The 24,068-nt window shown below is 45.4% G+C and overlaps 1 protein-coding gene across 13 annotated transcripts in view; it reads right to left on the minus strand.

Annotated features, from left to right (window-relative positions):
• The window catches only part of PKHD1 (PKHD1 ciliary IPT domain containing fibrocystin/polyductin), an 800,857-nt gene that overhangs the window by 537,429 nt on the left and 239,360 nt on the right, over positions 1-24,068 (minus strand). For all 13 annotated transcript variants that reach the window (XR_004538726.1, XR_004538727.1, XM_033936724.1 and 10 more), the window contains 2 exons: positions 16,629-16,854; positions 2,191-2,341 (listed from right to left, as the gene is read on the minus strand). Coding sequence is in view for 11 of the 13 variants with exons in the window: in XM_033936724.1 (XP_033792615.1) it covers positions 2,191-2,341; positions 16,629-16,854 (377 nt within the window). In the remaining 2 variants the exon portion in view is untranslated. The remainder of the gene's footprint in view (positions 1-2,190; positions 2,342-16,628; positions 16,855-24,068) is intronic.

Raw genomic sequence — 24,068 nt, forward strand, 5'->3', positions numbered from 1 at the left:
AATCTTGGTTTAATGCTTACCTTTTTGAGGCTTTCAATTCCTCATTTGTTGAGTATCTATGTCTGGTTTAGTCATTCCCACAGTAAGTAATTCCATAATCCCTATTTATCCCGTTTGTCTGTCTTGAATAGAATTGATTGTAAGCTCTTTCGAGTAGGGACTGTCTCTTGCGTGTTTTCTATATAGCACTGTATACTTCTAGTAGCAAGATTTCTGTCCCAGCTTTATTCAGATAATTACCTACATAATGGTTACTATAATGGTTACTATGGTTACTATGATACTATGTCTGTATATGGCTGTTTGGGGGAGGATGGACTGGGGAGGGCTTAGATGGGCTGGAGTGAGCAAGCCAGTAATGGGCAGAGCTTTGGATTCTTTCCCAGTAATAGCCAAGAAGAAGAAGAAAAAAAATATATCTAAATTGAATCAGGTTGGGCAGACTAGATGGACCATTCAGGTCTTTATCTGCCGTCATCATCATCTACTATGTTACTATGTTACTATGTTACTAAGGTCTGGATAACTAATCAGCTCCACCAGGGCACTATGGCCCTGATTTCTGTAAGCAGCACCTGCCATGTGTCAATCACAGACAAGCGCTGCTTCCAGAATCGCGGCTCCCTAGGACCCTAGGCACCAGAAATGTAGGCCAGGATTTTACAGGCCTACATTTCTGGTGCTCAGGGTCCTTCCTGAATCATGGCCAGCGGCACAGAGTGATGTCAAAGTCTGGGACCACCCCTAACCATGCCCACTTCCGTGTTTTGCATCATTATGCGCCACTAGCAGCAAGGGACCTAGGTTCCGCTCCCGGAAAACGCATAGTGGTGGCTATAATTTTTACGAGGTTTTAATGGTGTGACCAATTATCACGCTACTTAAACCCAATTAAACCAAATAAGTTAGGTGGTGATAGGGCGGTTACCACCATCTAACTTTCAGCGGCTGTTGTAGAGTCTGGCCCTATGTGAATAGTACCACTAAATATCATGGCTACTAATGCCATTTTCTGGATAAATTCCTTTGAATATGGGGGTCCTTAGACAGTAAGCCTTCTCTGTACCTGAACTGTAACTCACCAACAGCACAGGATTTGAAAGGTGAACAATTAAATCTAGATCTGAAAATGAGTGCAAAGCAGCTAACCTATGTAGTGTCACCCATAGTCACTTACATTTTGCTCACCAACATTTAGGTGCCTAGTGAAAACAGACTCAACTTTAGTTAAGTTTTCATAAGAACCAGTCTAGGTATCAACCTAAGGGCCTCTTTTATCAAGCTGCACTAGAGACTTTTAGCATGAGCCAGCATGGTAATGCTCTGAAGCTCATAGAATTCCTACAAGTGTCAGAGCACTTACCTTGCCGGCCCATGCTAAAAACCTCTAACATAGCTTGATAAAAGAGGGGGGTGAGTATGTCAAACAATGAAACCCTTTGCAATATGACCACCAGGTGCCCTCTCCAGCAATTAATACAATATACTGTATATTCTGAGTGTCAGAGCTCTAAATCCATAATACCAACTGACCAGGCCTTAAAATAAATCAATTTCATCTAAATAAGGACCCAACTATTTGCTTTTAATCCATACCTATAACGAAAGATAATAAATAAAAGATACTTTTTATTGGACTAACTTTGAAAGTTTGTCAAAAATATCTTGTTAGTTCAATAAAAAAAGATATTACCTTATACACATCCCTTTTGTTTTGTCTTATCTAGCTATTACCTTGAAAGTGGACTAACTTGCAACCATGCTATTTTATAACAAAAGAGAAAACAAATTCTCAGCAACCTTTAGTGATGGAATTATTTCTTAAAAAAATGTTTTGGCAAGTGAGGGAAAGAGAATAGAATAAAAGGAAAGAGAATAGAATAAAAAGAAAATAAATGGTATATCCAGCAATAATTTTACACACATAAAACCTACAAAATCCAAAGGCAACAGGACAGCTCTCATTTGTTTTTTGTTTTGTTTTTTTTAAATATATGATTAACTGGGGAAGTTTGCACTCATTAACCATGAATTCTCTGGTTCTACATTAAAATAGCTATTCAAAGTTACATTACCATTGAGAATTATATATTAGTACAGTTCAGTCTAAATTGGTTTTTCAATGTACACAATATTACAAATTTAATTTTAAGCTGTTTGAATCAGTCTGTAAAAAAGATTTGATTATACCTGAATGTTCTGGCCCCAGTTTTTCCATATCTCAGTAATCTTGGCGGTAATTGGCTGATTAGGTGCCTCACACTCCATCTCTGCCTCTGTTGCCATGGTGATGTTACAAGAGCCATTATAGATGAGAACTTCATCTCTTTCTACTTTAGGGCTGAAACGAGAGGGGAGGTTAAATGGGGTGTCATCAATCTTAATGAAATGCAATTATTTTTACTCTTATTAATCATTGCAAGCCATTAGCTTGTGGCAACTACAGGCCACCATTTGTCAAACTTTGCAAATTTCTGTAATTTTGTTTCCATTCTTTTATTGTTTATTTGTTTTTCCTTATCTGCCGCCTTGCCAATGAGAGTGCTTGTGGTAAATATCTTTCACCGATGCCTCTCCGTTTTCTATATCCATACAAAAAGCAGAAAAACATTTTACAAGTTCAGAAGGATAGCACTGCCCTACCAGTTCTAAAACCAACATTGGGAGCAAATATCAGTGAGGCTTTGTGATTCTCCTCTAGTACCCTATTAACACATTTTGCACTCTTTGGACCTGAAGCATATAATTTACAATTCCCCCAGGGAAACAGAAAAATTGGAAAGCACACACAACAACTGGCTAACCGGTCTCTAATTCCAGCTGTGAAAAAATGAGCTAATTTCAGGGTTCCAACTCCTACTACCTTGCTGATAGCAATGAGACTCTCAGTTGCTGACAGTGGAACATTAACTTGCTAACTTAATTAAACTTACTTAACAGCCTAGACTAAGGAGATTCAATATATGTGCCAGTTATACTGCCAAGTACCTCTGTAAATGCTTGCAACCATACGTGGAGAAGAAATAGGAAGAATGCATAAAGAGTTCCTTGTCAGAAAACTATGACTTCAAGATGTTTGGTCTGAGATAGATGGCTAGATAGATAAATAGATATTCTATCTCAATTTTTTTTCTCCATACCCTGCAATCAAAATCTGCCCCAACCCCATTATTTGACATTTAGCCTGGGGGGGAGGTGGTTCAAAGCTAAGACACACAGCACTTCATTTGAAGCAAAAGCCTAAAAATACAGAGATTGGTCAGGGGTCCGTCATAGGAGCAAAACAGGAAAAGCATTTTAAATAACAGGTATATAGTATTGTAGTATATGAGACTTTAAAAATCGAATCCTAATTTTCATTTACTGACTCCACAGACATCTTGCTTAATCATCTTAAAAGCTGCCATATACAATTTTTTTAGAATCCCTTCAAGCAGTTTGGTTTCTCTTAGCAGAGAAATACAATTCTGGAGACCGCACCTTCAAAAAGATATAAGCAGGATGGAATTGGTATAAGAGGACTTCATCATAAAGCATATGAGGACAGACTTAAATATGTATACTTTGGAGGAAAGGCGGGAGAGAGTAGATATGATTGCGACATTTAAATGCCTACATGGCATAAATGTGCATGAGGCAAATCTCTTTCAGTTGAAAGGAAGCTCTAGAATGAGGGGACATAAGTTGAGGGTAAAAGGGGAAAGACTGAATTAACCTCAGAAAATATTTTTTCATGGAAAGGGTGGTGAATGCATGGAACCACATCCTGGTGGAGGTGGTGGAGAAGAAAAATGTATTTGAATTCAAGAAAACTTGGGACAAGCACATTGAATCTCTAAGGGAGAGGAAGGGATAGTAGATGGCATAGTTAGGCAGACTAGGTGAGCCATATGGTCTTCATCTGCCTTTCTTTTTCTATGTTTCTGTATTACAGGTACATTGAAAATAGCTCTCTTGGTTAGGTACAATAACAATCTAGATGAATGATGCAAGTCTTTATTATAACTGAGAGGGGCTGATTCTATAAAGGGTACCTAAAGTTAGGTGCTTAATTTACCCCCCCCCCCCTTTTACAAAACTGTGATAGCAGTATTTAGCACAGGCTGGCACAATGAATGTTCTGCGCTGTTTCTGACACTCACAGAGTTCCTATGAGCATCAGGAGCTGCGCAGAGCATTAAGGGTGCCATCCTGTGCTAAAAGCCACTATCGCGGTTTTGTAAAAGGGGTTTAATTGACAAAATACTCATAATAGTCTCGATAATTGCTAATATATATATATATATATATATATATATGGGCAAAAGATATGTGCCTAGCGGCACCTAATGCCTAAGTGGGTGTTTCTATGGGCGGAGTGTGACTTAGGCGCTACTAAGCATGATTCTCCAAAAACTTTAAGTGCCTGAAATGTAGGCCTTTAAAACCCTAACAGGCCTGATTTTCTAACTGGCACCCATGTCACAGGTACCGGTTAGAGAATCACACCTGATCCCTTGCCATCAGCTGATCACAGCAAAAAATCCCCCTGCCACGATCAGCTGAGCAGCTGTGACAGGGAACCACTGAACACACACAAGCTCACTCACACACACACATCTGTGAAGTTAGCCAGCAGGAGGGATGCCCATTCACTCCCGCCGAAACCTCTGGACCCCCACAAGAACTCGGATGGCAGGAGTGGATAACGTAGCTGGTTTTAAGAAAGGTTTGGACAATTTTCTGGTGGAAAAGTCCATAGTCTGTTATTGAGAAAGACATGGGGAAAGTCACTGCTTGCCCTGGATCGGTAGCATGGAATGTTGCTACTCCTTGGGTTTTGGCCAGGTACTAGGGACCTGGATTGGCCATAGTGAGAACGGGCTACTGGGCTTGATGGGCCATTGGTCTGACCCAGTAAGGCTATTCTTATGTTCTCCTGCTGGAATCCCCGAACCCCCACACAAGAAGTAAGCTGGGCAGGAGAGATGCCCACTTCCTCCTACCTTGGAGCTGCCGCTCCCTACCCAAGGTAGGCCAGTCAGGAGGGATTCCCACTCCCTCCTGCTGCCTCCCCCCAATACCACCCAAAGCTCAGGTCCCCACCCCACACCCCTAAATCTACCCCCAACCTTCCCCACCCCAGTTGAATGTCCGGACGCAGGGATTCTCACATTCTCCTGCCAGCCAACCTGCCACTTCAAAATGGCAGGCCTTCCCCTTCCCAGTGCATTCTGGAATGCACGAGGGAAGGGCCTAAGGCTCTGATTGGCTCAGATGCCTAAGGCCCCATAGGCCTCCTTCCCAGTGTATTCTGGAATGCAGTGGGAGTGGCCCCCTTTTACAAAACCAATTACCACAGTAACCGATGATAATCACGCTGAAGTCCATTGGGAATTAATGGCTTACAGCAAAGTTATTATACAGCAGCCGCTAGCACAGTTTTGTATGCACCAGTATATTAGGCCAGGGTTTTGTTGGCCTAAAATGCCAGTGAATAACTCAATCCACACCCAAACTTCATCCCTAGTCATACCTACTTTAAGAGTAGGCATCTTGGTGTAGATGCCTATATGACACCTACTGAAAAATTATGGGTTTTTTAGTTTTTTAATGTTGCTCTTCAATTAACTGCACTGATTGAACCAATAATAAAATTAAGGCCTCCTTTTATCAAGCTGCATTAGGGAATTTTATCACCGGTCGCTGCAGTAAAAGCTCCGACACTCATAGGAATTCTATGAGCATTGGAGATTTTACCGCAGCAGCTGGCAATAAAAAACCCTAATGTGGCTTAATAAAACGGAGCTTAAGTTAGGCACCTAGATGGGCTAGATGTGTCAATGTAGGTATCTAACGGCAGGTGCTTTTTATAGAATCAGGACCTCTGTCTCCAGTACAGTCCCTCAGCAAAATAAAAAAATGAAATATTTTGTTTATAGCATACAGTTTGCATATGCACATTTCAAAATGTCAACTACTGAGCAAGTTGTTAATGGGAATAAAAAAACATTATTTGAACTGTTTGTATGCAAATGCTAGAAAACAGAGAGTTGGATAAAATGGTCAGTACTCTCAATGGAGAGGGGTAGATAGTATGGTTCCCCAGGGGTCTGTGCTAGGACTTCTGCTTTTAAAAACATATTTATAAATGATCTAGAAATGGAAATAACTATTGCGTAATTAAATTTGCTGATGACACAGAGTTATTCAAAGTTGTTATATAGCAAGAGGATTGTGATAAATTGCAAGAGGACCTTGCGAGACTGTGAGACTGGGCATCAACATGCAGATGGTGTTTAATGTGAGCAAGTGCAAAATGATGCATGTGGGAAAGGGAAACCCAAACTACACTTCTCCCTCCATATTCACTGCAATAGGGGATTAACAGAACCACAAATACAGAAAAAACGCAAATAACTTTTTCATATGTTATTCGCTGTTTTCTATTAAAAACCATCGTGAATGTGGTGAAACTGCAAATAACATGATTGGAGATCTGGCCTGTTCCTGAAGGAGAGGGAAAACACGGTGAAGAAAGTGCTGGGAATCGGTGATGTTTTTCCGTAAACGCTTGGATTCAGCGATTTCTCTATGTAAGCTGATGTAATTTGGGGAGTGGGGAGACAGCAAGCTAAAAACCATGAATAATCGAAACCGCGAATGCTGAAACCGCAGATACGGAGGGAGAAGTGTATAGCTACGTGATTCACATTATGTGTCATCATTGATGATGCATTGAAACCCTCAGCTCAATGTAAGTCGGTGGCTAAGAAAGCAAATAGAATGTTAAGAATTATCAGGAAAGGAATGGAAAACAAACATTTTTTAGCTGACATCCCTGTTACAGACACCAGTTACAGAAAGGGTTAGAGTAGACGTGGCCGCTACACTTATCACGGCAAGGGATCTCCCTGCCTTGATAGGTATAGCAGCAGCGGCCGCCTGTCCCCCCCCCCTCCCCCACACGATCGCAGGGAGAAATCAGCGTGGTGGCTGGTGGGGGGGGGCAGGGAGAGAGAAAGAATCGAGGAAGTGGAGAAATCGGTGCAATGGCTTGGGGGAGGCAGGGGGAGAGAGAAAGACAGAAATAAAGAGGGAGCCAGGGGGAAGAGAGAAAGACAGACATAAAGAAAAGGGGAAGGGGCAGAAAGAAAGAAATATTGGATTTACAGAAAAAGAAAGTGCAACCAGAGACTCATAAAATCATCAGACAAAAAGGTAGGAAAAATGATTTTATTTTCAATTTAGTGATCAAAATCAATAAGAAATGGCTGTGGGGAGTTCCTGTTGTAGTCTCGAGAGACTACGGGAACTCCCCACAGCCATTTCCTATTGGCAATCTGCACGGGGCAGGAGCGTAGGAAGATCGCTCCTGCCATGAAAACCCTCTAGACCACCAGGTAAGGCCAGGATGCCGGGGGAAAGCGAGAGGGAGGCGGGGGTGGATCAGAGCCGGATATTCGCGGTTTTTCGCCATTGGTGGTCCGGCTCTGCTCCTATCTCCTGCGAATAATGAGGGAGATGTGTATTTGCTTTTTTGATCTTCTCCATTGCTTTGTGACTGAAACCGACTATAGATACTTGCAATTATATTTTGGGCAAAGATTAGGCGTTCCATCTGGTCCGTGTTAACTTAAAATGAGCATCCTGATTCACCGGGTCCTCACCGCAACCAATCTGTCACTTTTTATTGTGTCTACTAGTCACTGATACATCCTGATAATTTACCTGTAGAAAGTGAAGGATCAGTTTGGACAGAAAAGAAAACAGTATGGCCAAAGGCAGGTGTCTGTACTTAAGAAATTAAAAACCAAATTGGTCTTTCACAGTATCTGAATTTGTACATTTGATACAAATTGTCCTACATTCCACCTGTCAATATATATTTTTTCTATTCCTCATGTGCATCCCTAGATCATGCCTTCGATCACTCACTAGTATGTTTAATACCATTCTTTGCTACAATTCTGTCCTCTAATTGTCTTTACCAAATGAGTCTGCAAATTGGTTTAAAAACAGTTTTAAATGCATTCAAAGATGCTGGAGCATAGTTAATTTTACAGTTGTTAACAAAATTACTTGCAAACTGCTGTGAAAAGTCCCTTAAGTCTCCCTTTTTTGAAAAATCTCCTCTTCTTGATGTTGGGTTTAATCCCCTCCCTAATTAAAGTTTGAATAGTAAATCAAAAGTCACTGAGCATTTAGATAAACACTCTCTGAAAGCTCATCTTCATCTCCTGAGAGAAAGAAGAAACTGCATTCTATGTACAACCACAAAACATTTTAAATGTATGCCTTCTAGCTCATATCTGAAGTACTGGGATTTGCCACCTTGGAAAAGAACTAGAAAGTGGTATGTCTCAGGTAGAGGACCAACTTTCCCTTTTTTCTCAGGAACTCCCTTATTAGGTTTCAGATATATTTAAAATTTGATTATATCGCTTATAATACTTCTAAGTGATGTACATTTTAAAATGGGGTGCTAAAGATAAGAGCCTTACTCTAGTTGAGAGGGGTCAAAATAACTTAGAACTGCAAAATGAGACCTGCTCTCTATTCTCTGGACACTTATAAGGGCTCTGTAGGGCAATCAGCTGGCATCCTGTATGAAAAAACAGCGGTTTGCAGATCAAGATAAGTTCCTGTTCTTTAGCACTCTCCAGACCAGTAGAGGTTAATCCTTACGAATGGGTATATATCCAATCATGACCAGCAGGTGGAGACTGAAAACAAAACTTTGGGACAGTATATACTATCCTCCCTTCTCTATTTCCCTCAGTCTTCTTTCAGTCTCCAGCAGGTGTTGATGTGATCTGTACCCATCTCCCTTGGTAGGGCTGTTGGAATTTGTTTAGGGGGTTTATTGTCCCTGTTTTTGGCCGGATGGAGCTTGGGCGGACTCTGTTTGGGGGTTCGTCCGACCTCGGGGGTGTCAAACCCGGCGGGTCTCGAGCGGGGTCACTCCCCCCACTTCCTCCACCTCCCCACATTTTTTTAGAGGAGCCTCAGCAGTAAGCCTTGCCCCCTAAATCAAGCAAGGCATATTGCTTAGAGAGCCTGTGGAGTCTGTTCTGTAAAAAAAAAAAAAAAAAAAATCCTGAGGTAGTGCTGGTCTGGAGGGTTGTTTCCCTTTAAGAAAACTGTATTTTACTGTATTTTTTCAACTAACCGGCACTTTTTTTACAGCTAGGTCGCGTATGGAGCAATGAGCACTTCTAAAGGGAAAAAGTGCTCATTGTGCTCCAGACGCGAGGCACTCGCGGCCGGCCTGTGCAAGCGGTGTTCAGGCCGGTGCGGTGGAGGAGCTCTGTCGGCAGCGGCTGCAGGCGCCCAGAGCTCCCCGCCGATGGTGCCTCGCGAGTCGTCAGGGAACGGTGGGGAAGCCCGGTCTTCTCCGTCCGCCCACGGAGGGATTCCCCGAGCCGCCGACGGTCGGGTTTTGGAGGATTCCCTCTCAGCTGATATTTTGACAGCTGATGCCGGCTTGCCTGCTTTAGCGGCTGAGACTGTTCAGGTTTCTCAGCCGCTACAGGCTATGGAGGGAGCCTTTTTGGCGGGAAACCCGCCATCTTCTCTGTCTGGCCCCTCCATTTTGTCTTCCACCTCAGGTGACCTTCCCCCTGTTTTGACTATGCAGGGGCAGGTTTCTGCTGGGTCCCCTGCTGTGGCAGGGAGTCCCTTGGGACCCTCGGGGGGTTTTTCTCCTGATTTCTTTTTTTCTTTATGCAGAGCCTATTTTCAGGCGGCTGGGGGTCCCGGTTGCGCCCAGGGGGTTTCGGGGGGTGGGGTTTCCTCCGCGCTTCCTGCGGCTTTGCCTCTCTCGTCTGGCGTGACGTCCCCTCCGCCGCCTCCCTTGTCCAAGCGTCCGCGGGTGTCGTGGGACGAGGATTTGTGGTCGGAGGAACGTGTCGGTCTGGAGGAGGACCTGGACCCTTCTGAGGATTTCCAGGACCCTCTGGAGGGGACGGAAGCTGGCGGCGGGTTGTCGGGTTTCCCGTTCTCCAGTGAAGAGGCGTCCGTGGTGCGCCTTTTTCAGAGAGATGAGCTGCCTGACCTTATTCAACAGGTTTCTTCGGTTTTGCGTTTTGAGGACGCGCCGCCGGAGACTCCGCGTGTGGGGGACCCTCTGTTACGGGGGATCCGTTCCATTTCCCGCTCTTTTCCTATGCATCAGGATATTCGGGATATTATTCTGGAGCAGTGGAAAACGCCGGAGACGCCGTTTCGGCTGGCGCGCAGCATGGCTCGCCTGTATCCCATTCCTGAAGGGGATCGGGCTACGTTAGCTTCGCCAGTCATGGATGCGGTGGTCTCGGCAATTTCCAAGCGGCATACCGTGCCTGTTGAGGGCGGTTCTGCCTTGCGGGACTCTGAGGAGCGCAAGTTGGAGAACATCCTTAAGCAAACTTTTCAGGTCTCTGCCTTTGGGGTCCAGGCGGCTATTTGTGGGGGTCTGGTCGCTCGCGCCGTGTTTCGGTGGGCGGAGCGTGTCTTGGATCGAGAGTCTGATGACTGGTCTCTGGTGGATCAGGAGGTAGCGAAGATTGAGATGGCTGCCTCATTCCTCTCAGATGCTCTTTATGACTTGGTGCGGATCTCGGCTAAGTCTATGGCTTTTGGCGTGGCCGCAAGGCGTGTGTTGTGGCTGCGCGCTTGGGCGGCGGATGCTGCGTCCAAAGCTAAGCTTACTAAATTTCCCTTTCGGGGGTCGTTTTTATTTGGAGAGGACTTGGATAAGTTGATTCAGACTCTGTCGGACTCGAAAGTTCCCCGTCTGCCGGAGGACCGTGCCCGCCCTGCGTCTCGGGGTGGTGCGGCCCGGGGGCGTTTGCGGGAATTTCGCAAGTATCGCCCTGGGCGTGGGGCTACTTCTTTCCATTCTCCGGGGTTTTCCCGGGGTCGGTTCTTCCAGCGCATGCAGCCCTTTCGGGGGGCCCGTCGGGGGGCAGGGAATCCCTCCGCCGGTTCCCCCGCTTCCCGTCCTGCACAATGACGCCTTGCCGGTGCCCCCTTTGGTTCCGGTGGGGGCCCGGCTGCGCGACTTTTTCCCCAAATGGGCCGAGATCATGTCCGATCAGTGGGTCCTTGAGGTGGTGCGGGACGGTTATGCCCTGGAGTTCGCCCGCTCTCTGCCGGACTTTTTCCTCGCTTCTCCATGTCAGACTCCTGGGAAGACGCAGGCTTTTCGCCAGACCCTTCAGCGCTTGCTAGATCTCAGGGCAGTTGTTCCAGTGCCCCCTCCGGAGTGGGGCACGGGCAGGTACTCCATTTACTTTGTGGTGCCCAAGAAGGAGGGGACCTTTCGGCCCATCCTCGATTTGAAAGGGGTCAACAGGGCTCTCAAGATTCCCTCTTTCCGTATGGAAACTCTGCGGTCGGTCATTCTGGCGGTTCAGCCGGGGGAGTTTCTCACTTCTCTCGATCTGACGGAGGCCTACTTGCATGTTCCCATTCGGGCCTCTCATCAGCGTTTCCTGCGCTTTGTGATCTTGGGTCAGCACTATCAGTTCTGTGCGCTTCCCTTTGGGCTGGCCACGGCTCCCCGGACGTTCACCAAGGTGATGGTGGTCGTCGCGGCAGCCTTGCGGTCGGAGGGCATCCTGGTACACCCCTACCTGGACGACTGGTTAATTCGGGCAAAGTCGTTGCAGGAAAGCTCCCGGGTTACGGCTCGGGTGGTGGAGTTTCTCCGGTCACTGGGCTGGGTGGTCAACCTTTCCTAGAGCCGGTTGGTCCCGGCTCAGCGTCTGGAGTACCTAGGGGTGCTGTTCGACACCTCCTTGGGGAAGGTCTTCCTCCCAGAGGCCCGGGTGAGCAAATTGCAATCTCAGATTCGCCTGCTTTTGGCGTCCCGGTGTCCTCGGGCGCGAGATTTCCTCCAGGTCTTGGGGTCGATGGCGGCGTCCTTGGACGTGGTGAGGTGGGCGCGGGGGCCACATGCGTCCTCTCCAGTATGCTCTGCTCCGGAGGTGGTCTCCCCAGAGGCACGGGATGGATGTTCCGGTTCCCCTGCGAGGCTTGGCGCGCTGCAGTCTGCGTTGGTGGCTCCAGACCCCTCACCTAGTTCAGGGGGTGGGTCTGGATCTTCCGCAGTGGACGGTGCTCCTTACGGATGCGAGTCTCCTGGGTTGGGGGGCTCAGTGTCTGGGTCGCTCAGCTCAGGGTACCTGGTCCGCGGAGGAGGCCTCCTGGTCGATCAACGTGTTGGAGACCAGAGCGGTCCGGCTGGCGCTGTTGGCTTTCCACTCCCTTTTGTTGGGCAAGTCGGTCAGAGTCCTGTCGGACAATGCCACGGCGGTGGCTTATGTCAATCGTCAGGGGGGCACCAAGAGCACTCAGGTGGCGCTGGAGGCGGCTCGGCTCATGGTTTGGGCGGAGTCGCATCTTCTGGACCTCTCGGCCTCTCACATTGCCGGGGTAGAAAACGTTCAGGCGGACTTCCTCAGTCGTCACTTCTTGGATCCGGGAGAGTGGTGTCTCGGCGCCGTGGCGTTTCAGTTGATAGGGCGGGCTTGGGGGCAGCCCCTGATGGATCTGATGGCCACAAGTGGCAACGCCAAAGTACCCCGCTTCTTCAGTCGTCGCAGGGACGGTCTGGCCGAGGGTCTGGATGCTCTGGTCCAACCGTGGCCAACGGAGGGGCTGTTGTATGTGTTCCCTCCTTGGCCATTAGTGGGCAGAGTACTGCTTCGCATTGTTCGCCACCCGGGGCTGGTGGTTTTGGTGGCTCCGGATTGGCCTCGTCGTCCATGGTATGCGGATCTGGTGAGGCATCTGGTGGCGGATCCTCTTCCTCTGCCTCTCGTGTGCGATCTTCTGGTGCAGGGTCCCATTCCCATGTTCGACCCGTCTCCCTTTTGTCTTACGGCTTGGCTCTTGAAAGGGGCCGCCTGAGTAAGAAGGGATATTCAGATAAGGTGATCTCTACACTTTTGGGATCCCGGAGGCTTTCTACCTCTCGGGCTTATGTGCGGATTTGGCGTCTTTTTGAGGAATGGTGCCGGGCGCGGGGAGTGGTCTCTTTTCGCGCTTCCCTGCCTAACATTCTAGAGTTCTTGCAGGATGGCCTGGATAGAGGCCTGGCTTGGTCTTCTCTCCGGGTTCAACTGGCGGCCCTGGCGGCTTTTCGGGGGCTGGTGACAGGTCAGCGTTTGTCGGCCATTCCTGATGTGATTCGCTTTCTTCGGGCGGCCAAGTTGCTCAGGCCTCCCATAAGGCCCTCGATTCCCTCTTGGGATCTCAATCTGGTTCTCTCGGTTCTGGTGCGCCCGCCTTTCGAGCCGTTGGATGGCTGTTCTTTGAAGGACCTTACGCTGAAGTCGGTCTTTTTGGTGGCCATTACTTCCGCTAGGCGGGTGTCTGAGCTACAGGCTTTCTCTTGTAGGGCTCCCTTCCTGGAATTTTCGAGGGAGCAGGTTGTTTTGCGGCCTGTTCCTTCCTTTCTGCCGAAAGTAGTTTCTCCTTTTCATGTCAATCAATCGGTGGTCCTCCCGGTCTTGGGTAGTCGGGAGGGTTCTTCTGAGCAACGGCAGTTGCGCAAGTTGGATGTCGGTCGGGTCCTCCGCGCTTATGTGCAGCGGACCCGGGAATTTCGGAGCTCCGATCATCTCTTTGTCCTTCTGGCGGGTCCTCGTCAGGGGGCTGGAGCTTCTAAGGCTACTATGGGGATGCCAAGGGATAGGGTCACTAGGACTTGAATTGGCGGGTCAGTAGAATGACAGTACAATTATTGTACTTTAGGGGTCAGTAGACTTAAGAGGGTGGGTAAATTGTGTGGGCAGACTTGATGGGCTATGGCCCTTATCTGCCGTCATCTTTCTATGTTTCTATGTTTCTATGTTTCTATTGCGTGCTGGATCAAGGAGACGATTGCTTCCGCTTATCTTCTGAGTCAGAAGCCGGTTCCGGAGTTTCTCAAGGCTCATTCCACTCGGGGTCAGGCGGCTTCTTGGGCTGAGTCGTCGCTCGTGCCTCCGGTGGATATTTGTAAGGCTGCGGTTTGGTCCTCCTTGCATTCATTTGTTAGGCATTATCGGGTAGATGTTCAGGCGCGTCGGGATGCGGTGTTCGGTGAGCGTGTTCTGGTATCGGCCCTTCGGGGGTCCCGCCCGTGAGGGGACTGCTTTGGTACGTCCCATTCGTAAGGATTAACCTCTACTGGTCTGGAGAGTGCTAAAGAAGGAGAAATTAGGTTCTTACCTGCTAATTTACTTTCTTTTAGCTTCTCCAGACCAGTAGAGGTCCCCACCCTGTCTGTTATTGTTGTTGTTGGGGCTGTTTCGCGGGCAGTTTTTGTTTTTTGCTGCGGGTTCTAGTATTTTTCTAGGGCCGGGGAGAATTAAAGAACAGCGGCTGTGGCTCGGCTGGCTTAGCTGGCGAGCTGTGGGGACATTTTCCTTCGGGTATTTCTCCTCTGCATTTTCCAACAGCATTTGGGTATGTTATTTGTTACTCCTGTTCGGAGTATTGTTTTCTTCCTGTTTTCCAGTTCTTGGTTCTGCTTGGCTATTCGGCAGACTGAGGGAAATAGAGAAGGGAGGATAGTATATACTGTCCCAAAGTTTTGTTTTCAGTCTCCACCTGCTGGTCATGATTGGATATATACCCATTCGTAAGGATTAACCTCTACTGGTCTGGAGAAGCTAAAAGAAAGTAAATTAGCAGGTAAGAACCTAATTTCTCCTTTTTTAGCTACTTTATTAAGGGTCTAAAATTGACAAGGCTTTACATTTCAGGAGCTTTTTGAATGAATGTCATTTAATAGCGTTATTGAATTATTCACTTTAATTCTCTTAATATTATATAGACACCAGGGTTTTGGGCGACTGATAGTTTTTGTAACAAACACAGTTTAAAAAGAAAAAAAAAAAGAAGTTGCAAAGAACTTTTGTATTATGAATTATAGACTTTTAGATTAGCTCACAGAGTATTTTAAAATGATGTGAGCAGGTAATGCCTGCTAGGCACGTTTGTGCACTTGGCGGTATTGAACCCTGGTGAACTCGGATAAAATCTTTCACACGAGTTCCCACTTACTGATTTAACACCCTGTATGCAACACTTGATAAACATTTTGTACAAGGGGTTCAGTCAGCCCGAAACCTTATAAGTGTCCAGAGAATAGAGAGCAGGTCTCATTTTGCAGTTCCATTGTTAAATGGGGTACATTATTATAAAATAAGAATACATCTCAAATCATACAAGGACCGACTTAATACAACAGGGAAAGGGTTGAACTACAATAGTTTTAATAAAGAAAAGAGTTAATGAGCTTTTTTTGGTGGGGGGGAATCCTCCCGATTAAGTTCTGCAGCATCAGTGGACAAATACGAGGGGCCACTGAAAAGTTCTCATCCCAACCAAGAAGAGAATGATGTGGAGCTATGAAACTTACAAGTTATTTCACGTTTTCTTGACACTTTTCATTTTATTTCATATCATTGAAACAAAAAGTGTCAAGACAAGTGTAGAATAACTTTTAAGTTTCATAGCTCTATATCATTCTCTTCTTGGATGGATGAAGAACTTTTCAACGGCCCCTCGTACATACACGTTAAGACTAAGAAACATGTAAATTTGTAAATTTTTATTCTATATTGTGACCTGTATATTATATACAATGTAAATTAATTGTTTTGTTTAACATTATCCATATCATGAACATTTGCTGGAGTGATACCATGCTACTATATATTTATCGTGACTAAATATATCTCCCTTAAATTCATGGCCAACAGTTGGTCACCCTAGTCCCAGGTAGGGTGAAATGGTCCTATTGCATCGAGTGCACCATTCAAAGTTGGGTGTTGAGGGGTCAGGAACCTCAATGCTGAGGCATAGCTCTGAGGAGACACCAACTGTAAGGACAGTGATCAATCATCTTAGAATGCGTCAATGGAGAGGACGCATGAGAAGATGTTGAGGCATTTCTGATAGTGGAGACGTGCTTGTGCTTCTTAGCTCACGTACCGAGGGAAGCTATCAAAGTTCAGTTGAGACAGTATATTCTTGAATACATGGACTTTGGGATCATTTTCCTCTTCAAGATTCAAATTTCCAAGAATAATCAACTCTGAAAAAACTGTGGTGTAATATGAGATCAGTTTATATATTTTATCTTCCACAAGATTTCACTTGTGAGGTGGCCTGAAGAGCAGGATTTTTCCTAAGTCTTTTCCACCCTTAGGGTTGCCCAGGCTGCAGACCACAAATTCTAGACCTGGCTCATTGCAGTTGTCTATTAGCCTCAGAGAAAGAAATGATCTATACAATATGAGTAGGCCTCATCTTTTTTGCCTTTGTAGGGCTATGTATCATTCGTAATAGGACCGTCGTCATCCTGATTCCAGGATTCAGTTATGCCAACTATACCAGCTTCTTGATTGGCAATCAGGTCTCTTAGTATCAGGGTCTTATTGCAGACTGAGCATTGAAATAAATACATTCTATAGGCATATACTCCTCCTCTGATGACATTTTAGTATTGCAAATGATCTGCTTTAGATTTACTCTACTTCTTTTCCAGTTGCTAATACGATGCTAATACCCTGACCGATGCCTATGGGTTAATTTTAAAACTAGGCATCTCAGGTTAAATGAATATACAGCAACAAAGAAAGAAAGAAAGCATTACAAACCATAAGTACCTGAAAAAGAGGCCAGTAAAACAAGCTGGAGAAAAGTGAAGATCCTTCTTGTTCTCAGACAGATTAGCACAGAGCAAGTCATTGCAGATGTAGGTATAGGATGCCAGTCTTATTACTCTGTAAATTTCCACTCTGACCACTACATCACACTGGATAGCAGTGTTACTCCTTGCATGGCAGCTGGCTTCTGTGTCCTTAGTGAAACTACACAGAAACACCAAAGAATCTGTAGAGAAGAAAAGCACACAATAGTAAAGATGGTGAGAATGGAAATGGATGATGGACAAGAAAGATGGAGGAAAAACAAGTGAAGGAGGAAAGGAGAATGAGAGAAAGCAAGGACAAAGAGGGAATTTGTATAGGCATTAGACCAGGGGAAGCCATGGGTGCCATAGCATCTCCAAATCAATGATCCCTCTAAGCTACGTGGCTATGCAGCAGACGTACCAGGACCTGAACCATTCCTTTTATGTCCCCAATGCTGCTGGTACTATGCCAAGACTAGCAGCAGCAGTGGAAAAATCAAAGGTAACGTGATTGTGGGGCTGCAATGTTCATACTGGCGGTTGCCGGCCACATTCCTTTCTGATGTCACTTCATCTTCCAGGAGTAAAGAAAAAAGTGGGGAAGGAACTGTACATGCCAATTAGAGATGAAACAATTAAGATTTATTCCAACAAATAAAACAGTTTTATTTGTTGGACTAAATCTTAATTGTTTCATCTTTGATTGACATGTACAGTTCCTTCCCCCCTTTTTTCTTTACTCCTAGTTTTTCGTAGGGTTTGTTTCCTTAATTTTTGGTCTGCACTTCCTCTTCTAGGGCAGAGCCAGCAGCTGCCAGCATCAACAGTACAGCCCCATGATCACTTTACTTTTGTGGGGAAGGGGAGGGGGGGGTAAAGGTTGTGGAGAGAAATGCTGAAGGCCACTCGGGTGGGCATTAGGGAAGGAGAGAAGTGCTGGAGACTAAGGGGAAGGGGAGGAGAGAAAATTCTAAGTGGGGAAGGAAAGAAATGCACATATACTCCACACACACATACAGAACATGGTTCACCTCCATGCCTCAACGCTTATACCAGAAACCCATCATACCATCCTATATCCCCACACAATTTCCATCCTTCACCAGAATATGGTTAGGTTTGTTTTTATGTTGGCTTCTCTGTGTCTGTGTATGATTGTTAAATAGATGTTTTTTATCATGATATTGGAGTTCCTTGTTTTTATGTCTAACATTTTTTTAATTGTAAACCACCTTGTTCCTTCTTTGGGTTAGGCAGTATATAAAGTTTTAATACACATAAATATAAAACATGTGTGTTGATATGTTGAGTAGTGCTTGCTTAGATAAGAAATGCGGCTGTGAAGAACTAAAGGCCAGTGCCAGGCAGGCTTCTACGGTCTGTGTTCAGAAAATGACCAAGACCAGGATGATATATTTTTATACCACATTTATTGTTGGTTTAATTATGAATTGCAACATAAACAAAAAACGGAAGAACCAACAAAATCTGCAGTAAAAGGGTTGAAGACAAAACAAAGCAAGGAGAACTGCAGTAACATGTACAATGATACAGGCAAAGTTTATTGAAATGATTGCAGTTAAAAACAACACCTTAAAATTAAACCACAGGACCCAACACGGTCCGTGTTTCGGTACACGCCTTCTTCAGGGGTCCTAGGTTGGAAAGGAGTCAAATTGAACCGCAAAAAACAGGCTGAAGCCTGTTTGAAGACGAATGTCAAAGAGTAGCTTGTACTGTTAGTTGACACTCCTGAAGCATTAAACCATGACTTGGGACTTCTTAGGACACTAGTACTTCAAAAACGATGGCATGGATGTTTTCTATAATTGTCACCATGACTATATGGATCTCAAAGCCAGCAAAAAAGAGTTCTCTTTTGGGATAATATGAGTATTGTTGAGGTTAAAACAAGCAGTTAGAAAGAAATCCTATGATCCTTCACTTGCTGAGGGAAATATTATTCTGCTAGTGATCCAGCAGCTGCTCAGCACTTCCCAAGCTGGGTTGCTCCAAATCTCCAAAAGTTCTGGAATAGGAGTTCCAGAACTTTTGGAGATTTGGAGCAACCCAGCTTGGGAAGTGCTGAGCAAATCACAGTCGGAAAACACATGGATGAAATATGAGAAGGGATTTCAATTATTTAAAAATTTTAGAAAATTGGCCTGGCAAAATTTAGTCTACGAGTAGATGAAAGATAGCAGATAGACAATATTTTTCTACAGAGAGCAAGGATGCTTTCAGGGAAGCATTATTTCTCATTTACTGAAGGTAACACAAATAGTATGATCTTAAAAGAGCTTTAAGGAAGCAGAATACCATAGACTAGGCTATGTGGATTACCATTTTCAATATGATATCTAAATCCAATTTTAGATGTGTGGGAAAAGCATTAAAAAATCCAGCAGTGAAAATAACCATTTTCAAAGCACAAAAACGTCCATCTTTTATTTTTCTGAAAATGGCCATTCCTAGACGTGTTTATCCTCAGTTTGTCTATTTTTCCAACTATTTTTTAAAAATCCATTTGAAAAACACACAATAAACAACCATTGAGACATAGGAGGGGGCAGCATTCTTAGCAGACTGGCCACAGAGACATCCCAGCAGAGCAATGGGACCCCTTAGGGGCACTGAATTGAACTTCACATAGAAGGTCCCAGGTACACATCGCACCATAACTCCCTAACATTATATGGTGAACCTTCTCAAACTTACGTACAACCTATTGTACCCAACTGTTTACCCCCACCCCTCATACCCTTATGCCTGCAGGTGTCACCTTTACAGTATATGTCAATACAGTAGATTTTTGGTGGTTTTAGTGGGCTCACACTTTCTATCACAAATGTACTAGTTAGAGTGGGATATGGGCCTAGGTCCCCTTCTCTGCAGTTTACTGCACCGACCACCAGGTTACTCCAGAGACCTGCTTGTTACTCTAATAGGACTGGCCATAACATCTAAACTTGTCATATAGGCTTGTATATACTGTTTCATTCACATCTTTGGGGGTGGCAGTGGGTAGGAAACCACTGGGTGAGTATGAGAAGCCATGCATTCATCCCTCCAGCAGACATCTGGTCATTTTGCCCATCTTTTTGGCACTTATCCATTATTGAAACAGGTCTAGCCTCAAATGACCAAGTTTTGCCCTGGACATTTTCTCCAATGCTCCATTATTGCAGAAAAACATTCAAATCATAAGTCAACCCGAATCCCACCCAAACATGCCCTCAACACATCCCCTTAAGATATAGATGCACTTCAGAAAACACAACATAGAAAACCATCTAAAAACCGATAGCTGTGGTGCAGAAAAAGACTTGGCACGGCTGTGTTATGGGAAAAACAAATACCATTGACAGGAGTCTATAATGCACTAATGATATTTCACTGACTTATTTAAATAGGAATATGAAGTTAATAGGGAGGTCGCACTATTCGTATAGAAGTCCAAAAATTGCAATTGGACTTTTATATGAGTATTGTGAAATCCCTGTTGAGTCTTTCTCTGCAGCTCAGCTGTTGTATTTGAACATTAAATAATATGACTGGACTGGACTGGACTGCTTCTTTTTGTACCTGTTACCTCACTATTATTTGACACTGTTGTCCACATGGGGTTCTATGTCCTTCTCTTTGTTTCAACAACAATGTATTATTTCTATAGCGCTACCAGGCACACACAGTGCTGTACTTTGTACATGCATGAGACGGTACAATCTAATTATGAAAGACACATAGAGGGGACTAAAAGGTGGTAGGGAACCATTAAGGGAATGACAGACAGATATGTTGGTTGAGTCAGTGTTAAAATGCAGCTTCATATAAATAGGTTTTTAGTCTGGCTTAGAATACCGCCAGAGACGGAGCCTCTGACATAGCAAGCCAGGCAGGTTGTTCCAAGCATGCGGTGTAGCAAGGTAGAAGGGATGGAGATGGGAGTTGGCAGAGAGGAGAGATCTGTCTCGCATGTGGAGTTCCTGGAGGGGTGTATAGGGGTAACAAGAGAGGAAAGATACCGAGGAGCTGCAGAACGAGTACACTTGAAAGTCAGTAAGAGGAGTTTGAATAGTAGGCAGAGACGGACTTTGAGCCAGTGAAGTGACCTGAGGAGAGGAGTAATCTACTATAATAAAATGCTAAGCACGCGTGTGCACTCTTACTGCCGTGTTCCCTGATCTGTAGTTCTGTGGTCGGCAGAGTGCGCATGTGCGCTAAGGCGCATGAAAGGCGGTGTGGAGCGGCAGCTGCCGGGAGGAGGGCTTCGTGGAGCGGCGCTGGTGGCGGCTGCCGGGAGGAGGGCTTCGAGCCGCTGAGGGTTGGGCGCTGCTCCCATGAGGATCGCGGCCGGCTGTATCAAACTTCGTAGGCCGCACAGCACCTCAGTAGAATGTTTCCTCTGACATACGCGATCACTTCAGAGGAAATGTACTTCCGAAGGGCAGAGTGGCCTACGAGGTTTGCAAAAGCCGGCCGCAATGCTCACAACGCTGCATACTGGACCAGGAAAACAGGTAAGGAGTGCTACTGGAGCAGGGAAGAGGAACAGGGAGAGCAGGGAAGAGTTGCTACTGGACCGGGGGAGCAGGGAAGAGGGACAGGGGGAGCAGGGAAGAGGTGCTACTGGACTGGGGGAGCAAGAAAGAGGGACAAAGGGAGCAGGGAAGAGGTGCTACTGGACTGGGGGAGCAGGGAAGAGGGACAGGGGGAGCAGAGAAGAAGTTCTACTGGGCTGGGGGAGCAATGAAGAGGGACAGGGGGAGCAGGGAAGAGGTGCTGCTGGACCGGGGAACAGGGAAGAGGGACAGGGGAAGCAAGGAAGAGGTGCTACTGGATGGGGGGAGCAGGAAAGAGGTGGTACTGGGCTGGGGGAGCAAGGAAGAGGGACAGGGGGAGCAGGGAAGAGGGACGGGGGAGCAGGGAAGAGGTGCTACAGGATGGGGGAAGCAGGAAAGAGGTGCTGCTGGACAGGGAAGTAGAGTGGGGAGGGAAATGCTGCTGGTGAGAAAAAGAGGCTCGGGCTGAAAGGGAACAGATGGAAGAAGGGGGCTGGGAGGGGTAAAAATGGGTTTGGAGCTGGGGCTGAAAATAAGGGGCATGTGAGGGAAGGAGGCTTTACTAGCACCCGTTAATGTAACAGGCTAAAACACTAGTGTGGGTATAATGACCCTGGCAGAATAGAAGACACACAGCAGTGTTCTGAACAGATTGAAGTGAAGAGGAATGGCATCTTCATGCTTCAGGAAACATCTCCAGATTGTGCACTACCAAATCGAAATCTTGTTAAATTCTTGTTCATAGTGACTATCTCCTAAATGCACAGGTAATCTTGCATGGATTTGATAAGAAAGCATGGGACAGGCATGTGGGATCTCTTAGGGAGAGGAGGAGATAGTTGATGCCGCAGATGAACAGACAAGCTGCACCATTTGGCCTTTATACTACTACGACTTATCATTTCTATAGCGCCACTAGTCATACGCATACTAGACATACATAGTTCCTTGTCATGTTTCTATATAGTATCACTTATGTGATATATCAGCTGTAAAGATACTTGCTTTTTCAGAAATACTGCACACATCCGATGGAGATCACTTTAGATGCTAAGGTCAACTTCCTTATTAAAGATGCCTGTGGGTGGTGCTTAGGTTCTTCATAATATAATTAGCCACCAAGTTCAGTTTACAGTAACTTAAGAGAAAATAACAGTTCTGAGGGTTCATGTTCTTCCCTCTGGCTCCTATTTTATTTTAAGCTCTTCATGAAACTCGACTCAAATCAATTCATAGAGGAAGATTCTCTACTATTGGCGGTAAAATCCGACGGGCCATTGTTGTGGCTGTAAATGTAACAATTTCAAAAAGATGAGTCATTGCTGAAAAAAACACGCATGCAAATGAGGTTCACGGAGGTTCGTAGAGAGTCACCAAATTGACATGAGATGAGTCGCCGGTGGTAGCAATCAGCACATGTGCAGAACAGAGCATGGTAAGAGGTGTACTTAGGCACTTGTGCTGGGAAAGCTACGCTGTAAGCACACATATCATGTGCGTGCCTTATTGGCGTACAATATATGCACATGTCATAGGTGCACGTCACATGCGGCTCATATACCTGCGCCCATGGGTGGCATGAGGGGCGGAGAACTACCAGCAAATGTTACATCACTGTGTCAATCATAGGCGTGCCAGTGCTACTGGATAAAGGGGAAGGGAGGGGAGGTGCAAGCATCGGCTTTCAACAAGTGTGCATAAAACACGTCTTTAATGCAAGCACTTGAGAAGTGTACTATTGAGATCTTTTTTTTTTCCGACCAAAGCTACTATAATTTATGTGAATGGTGTATTTTTTATTTTATTTTATGATAAACCATAGCCAGAAATACACGCCCGAGATGCACTTTGCACAGTACCGGCACCCCCGGACCAGCCGGTAATTTTTTGTCATCAAAAGTCAGCACCACGCTTGGGGAATCACCTCGTGATGACAGAGAATCGGCCGGAGTGCTCCTATAAATATTGACGATCCCAATTTACTATAACTTTAATATTTATGACCTTGTTGTAATACATTTGCATGGCAGAGTCAGAGTCTGCCAGGAAGCTTGGAAAAGACCACGGTGAACCATTCTGATAATCGACTGGTAAAATACGCTACACCGGCTGGAGCGACCATCGTTAAGAACGGTTTGGACAAGTTCCTGGAGGAAAAGTCCATAGTTTTTTATTGAAAAAGACATGGGGGAAGCCACTGCTTGCCCTGTATTGGTTGCATGGAATAGTGCTACACCTTGGGTTTTGGCCAGGTACTAGTGACCTGGATTGGCCACCATGAGAACAGGCTACTGGGCTTGATGGACCATTGGTCTGACCCAGTAAAGCTATTCTTATGTAAGTTTTGAGAATCCTTCCCGTAGTCTCAGTCGCTGTTTCCTTGGGTTTGTCTTTTAATTCTTTCTCACAGTGACTTCCCCCTTTCACCTCCAAAGGTTATGCTTTTCATAACCCATGCAAATTTATTCATCATTTCATACCTCCTGAGGAATCCTATCCTGGACAATTCCTTTCTGTGCCGCCTGTGTTTCTTTCAGTCAGCCTCAAAGTCACAACTGAAAGACATGACCTTTGTGATCATGAACGTGTATGTACATATTGGGATAATTCCTAAGCTGGTTCATCAAAGGACACCACATAAGGCAAAGAATTAAGCATTACATCCATAAACTCTGATTTAGTATATAAACCCTTCCTTGGAATAACTATCATTGGAACAGAAGCAAAGCAAGATAAAAGAAATGTTACCTTTCAAGTCATTCTTCTATACCCTAATTCCAGAGAATGACATAGAATTCATTTATATGGAAATAAGAGGGGGGAAATGCTTATGCTTCAAAAGAAAAAAAAAA

The sequence above is a fragment of the Geotrypetes seraphini genome, chromosome 3, assembly GCF_902459505.1.
Source record: "Geotrypetes seraphini chromosome 3, aGeoSer1.1, whole genome shotgun sequence".
NCBI classification, from domain to species: Eukaryota; Metazoa; Chordata; class Amphibia; order Gymnophiona; family Dermophiidae; genus Geotrypetes; species Geotrypetes seraphini.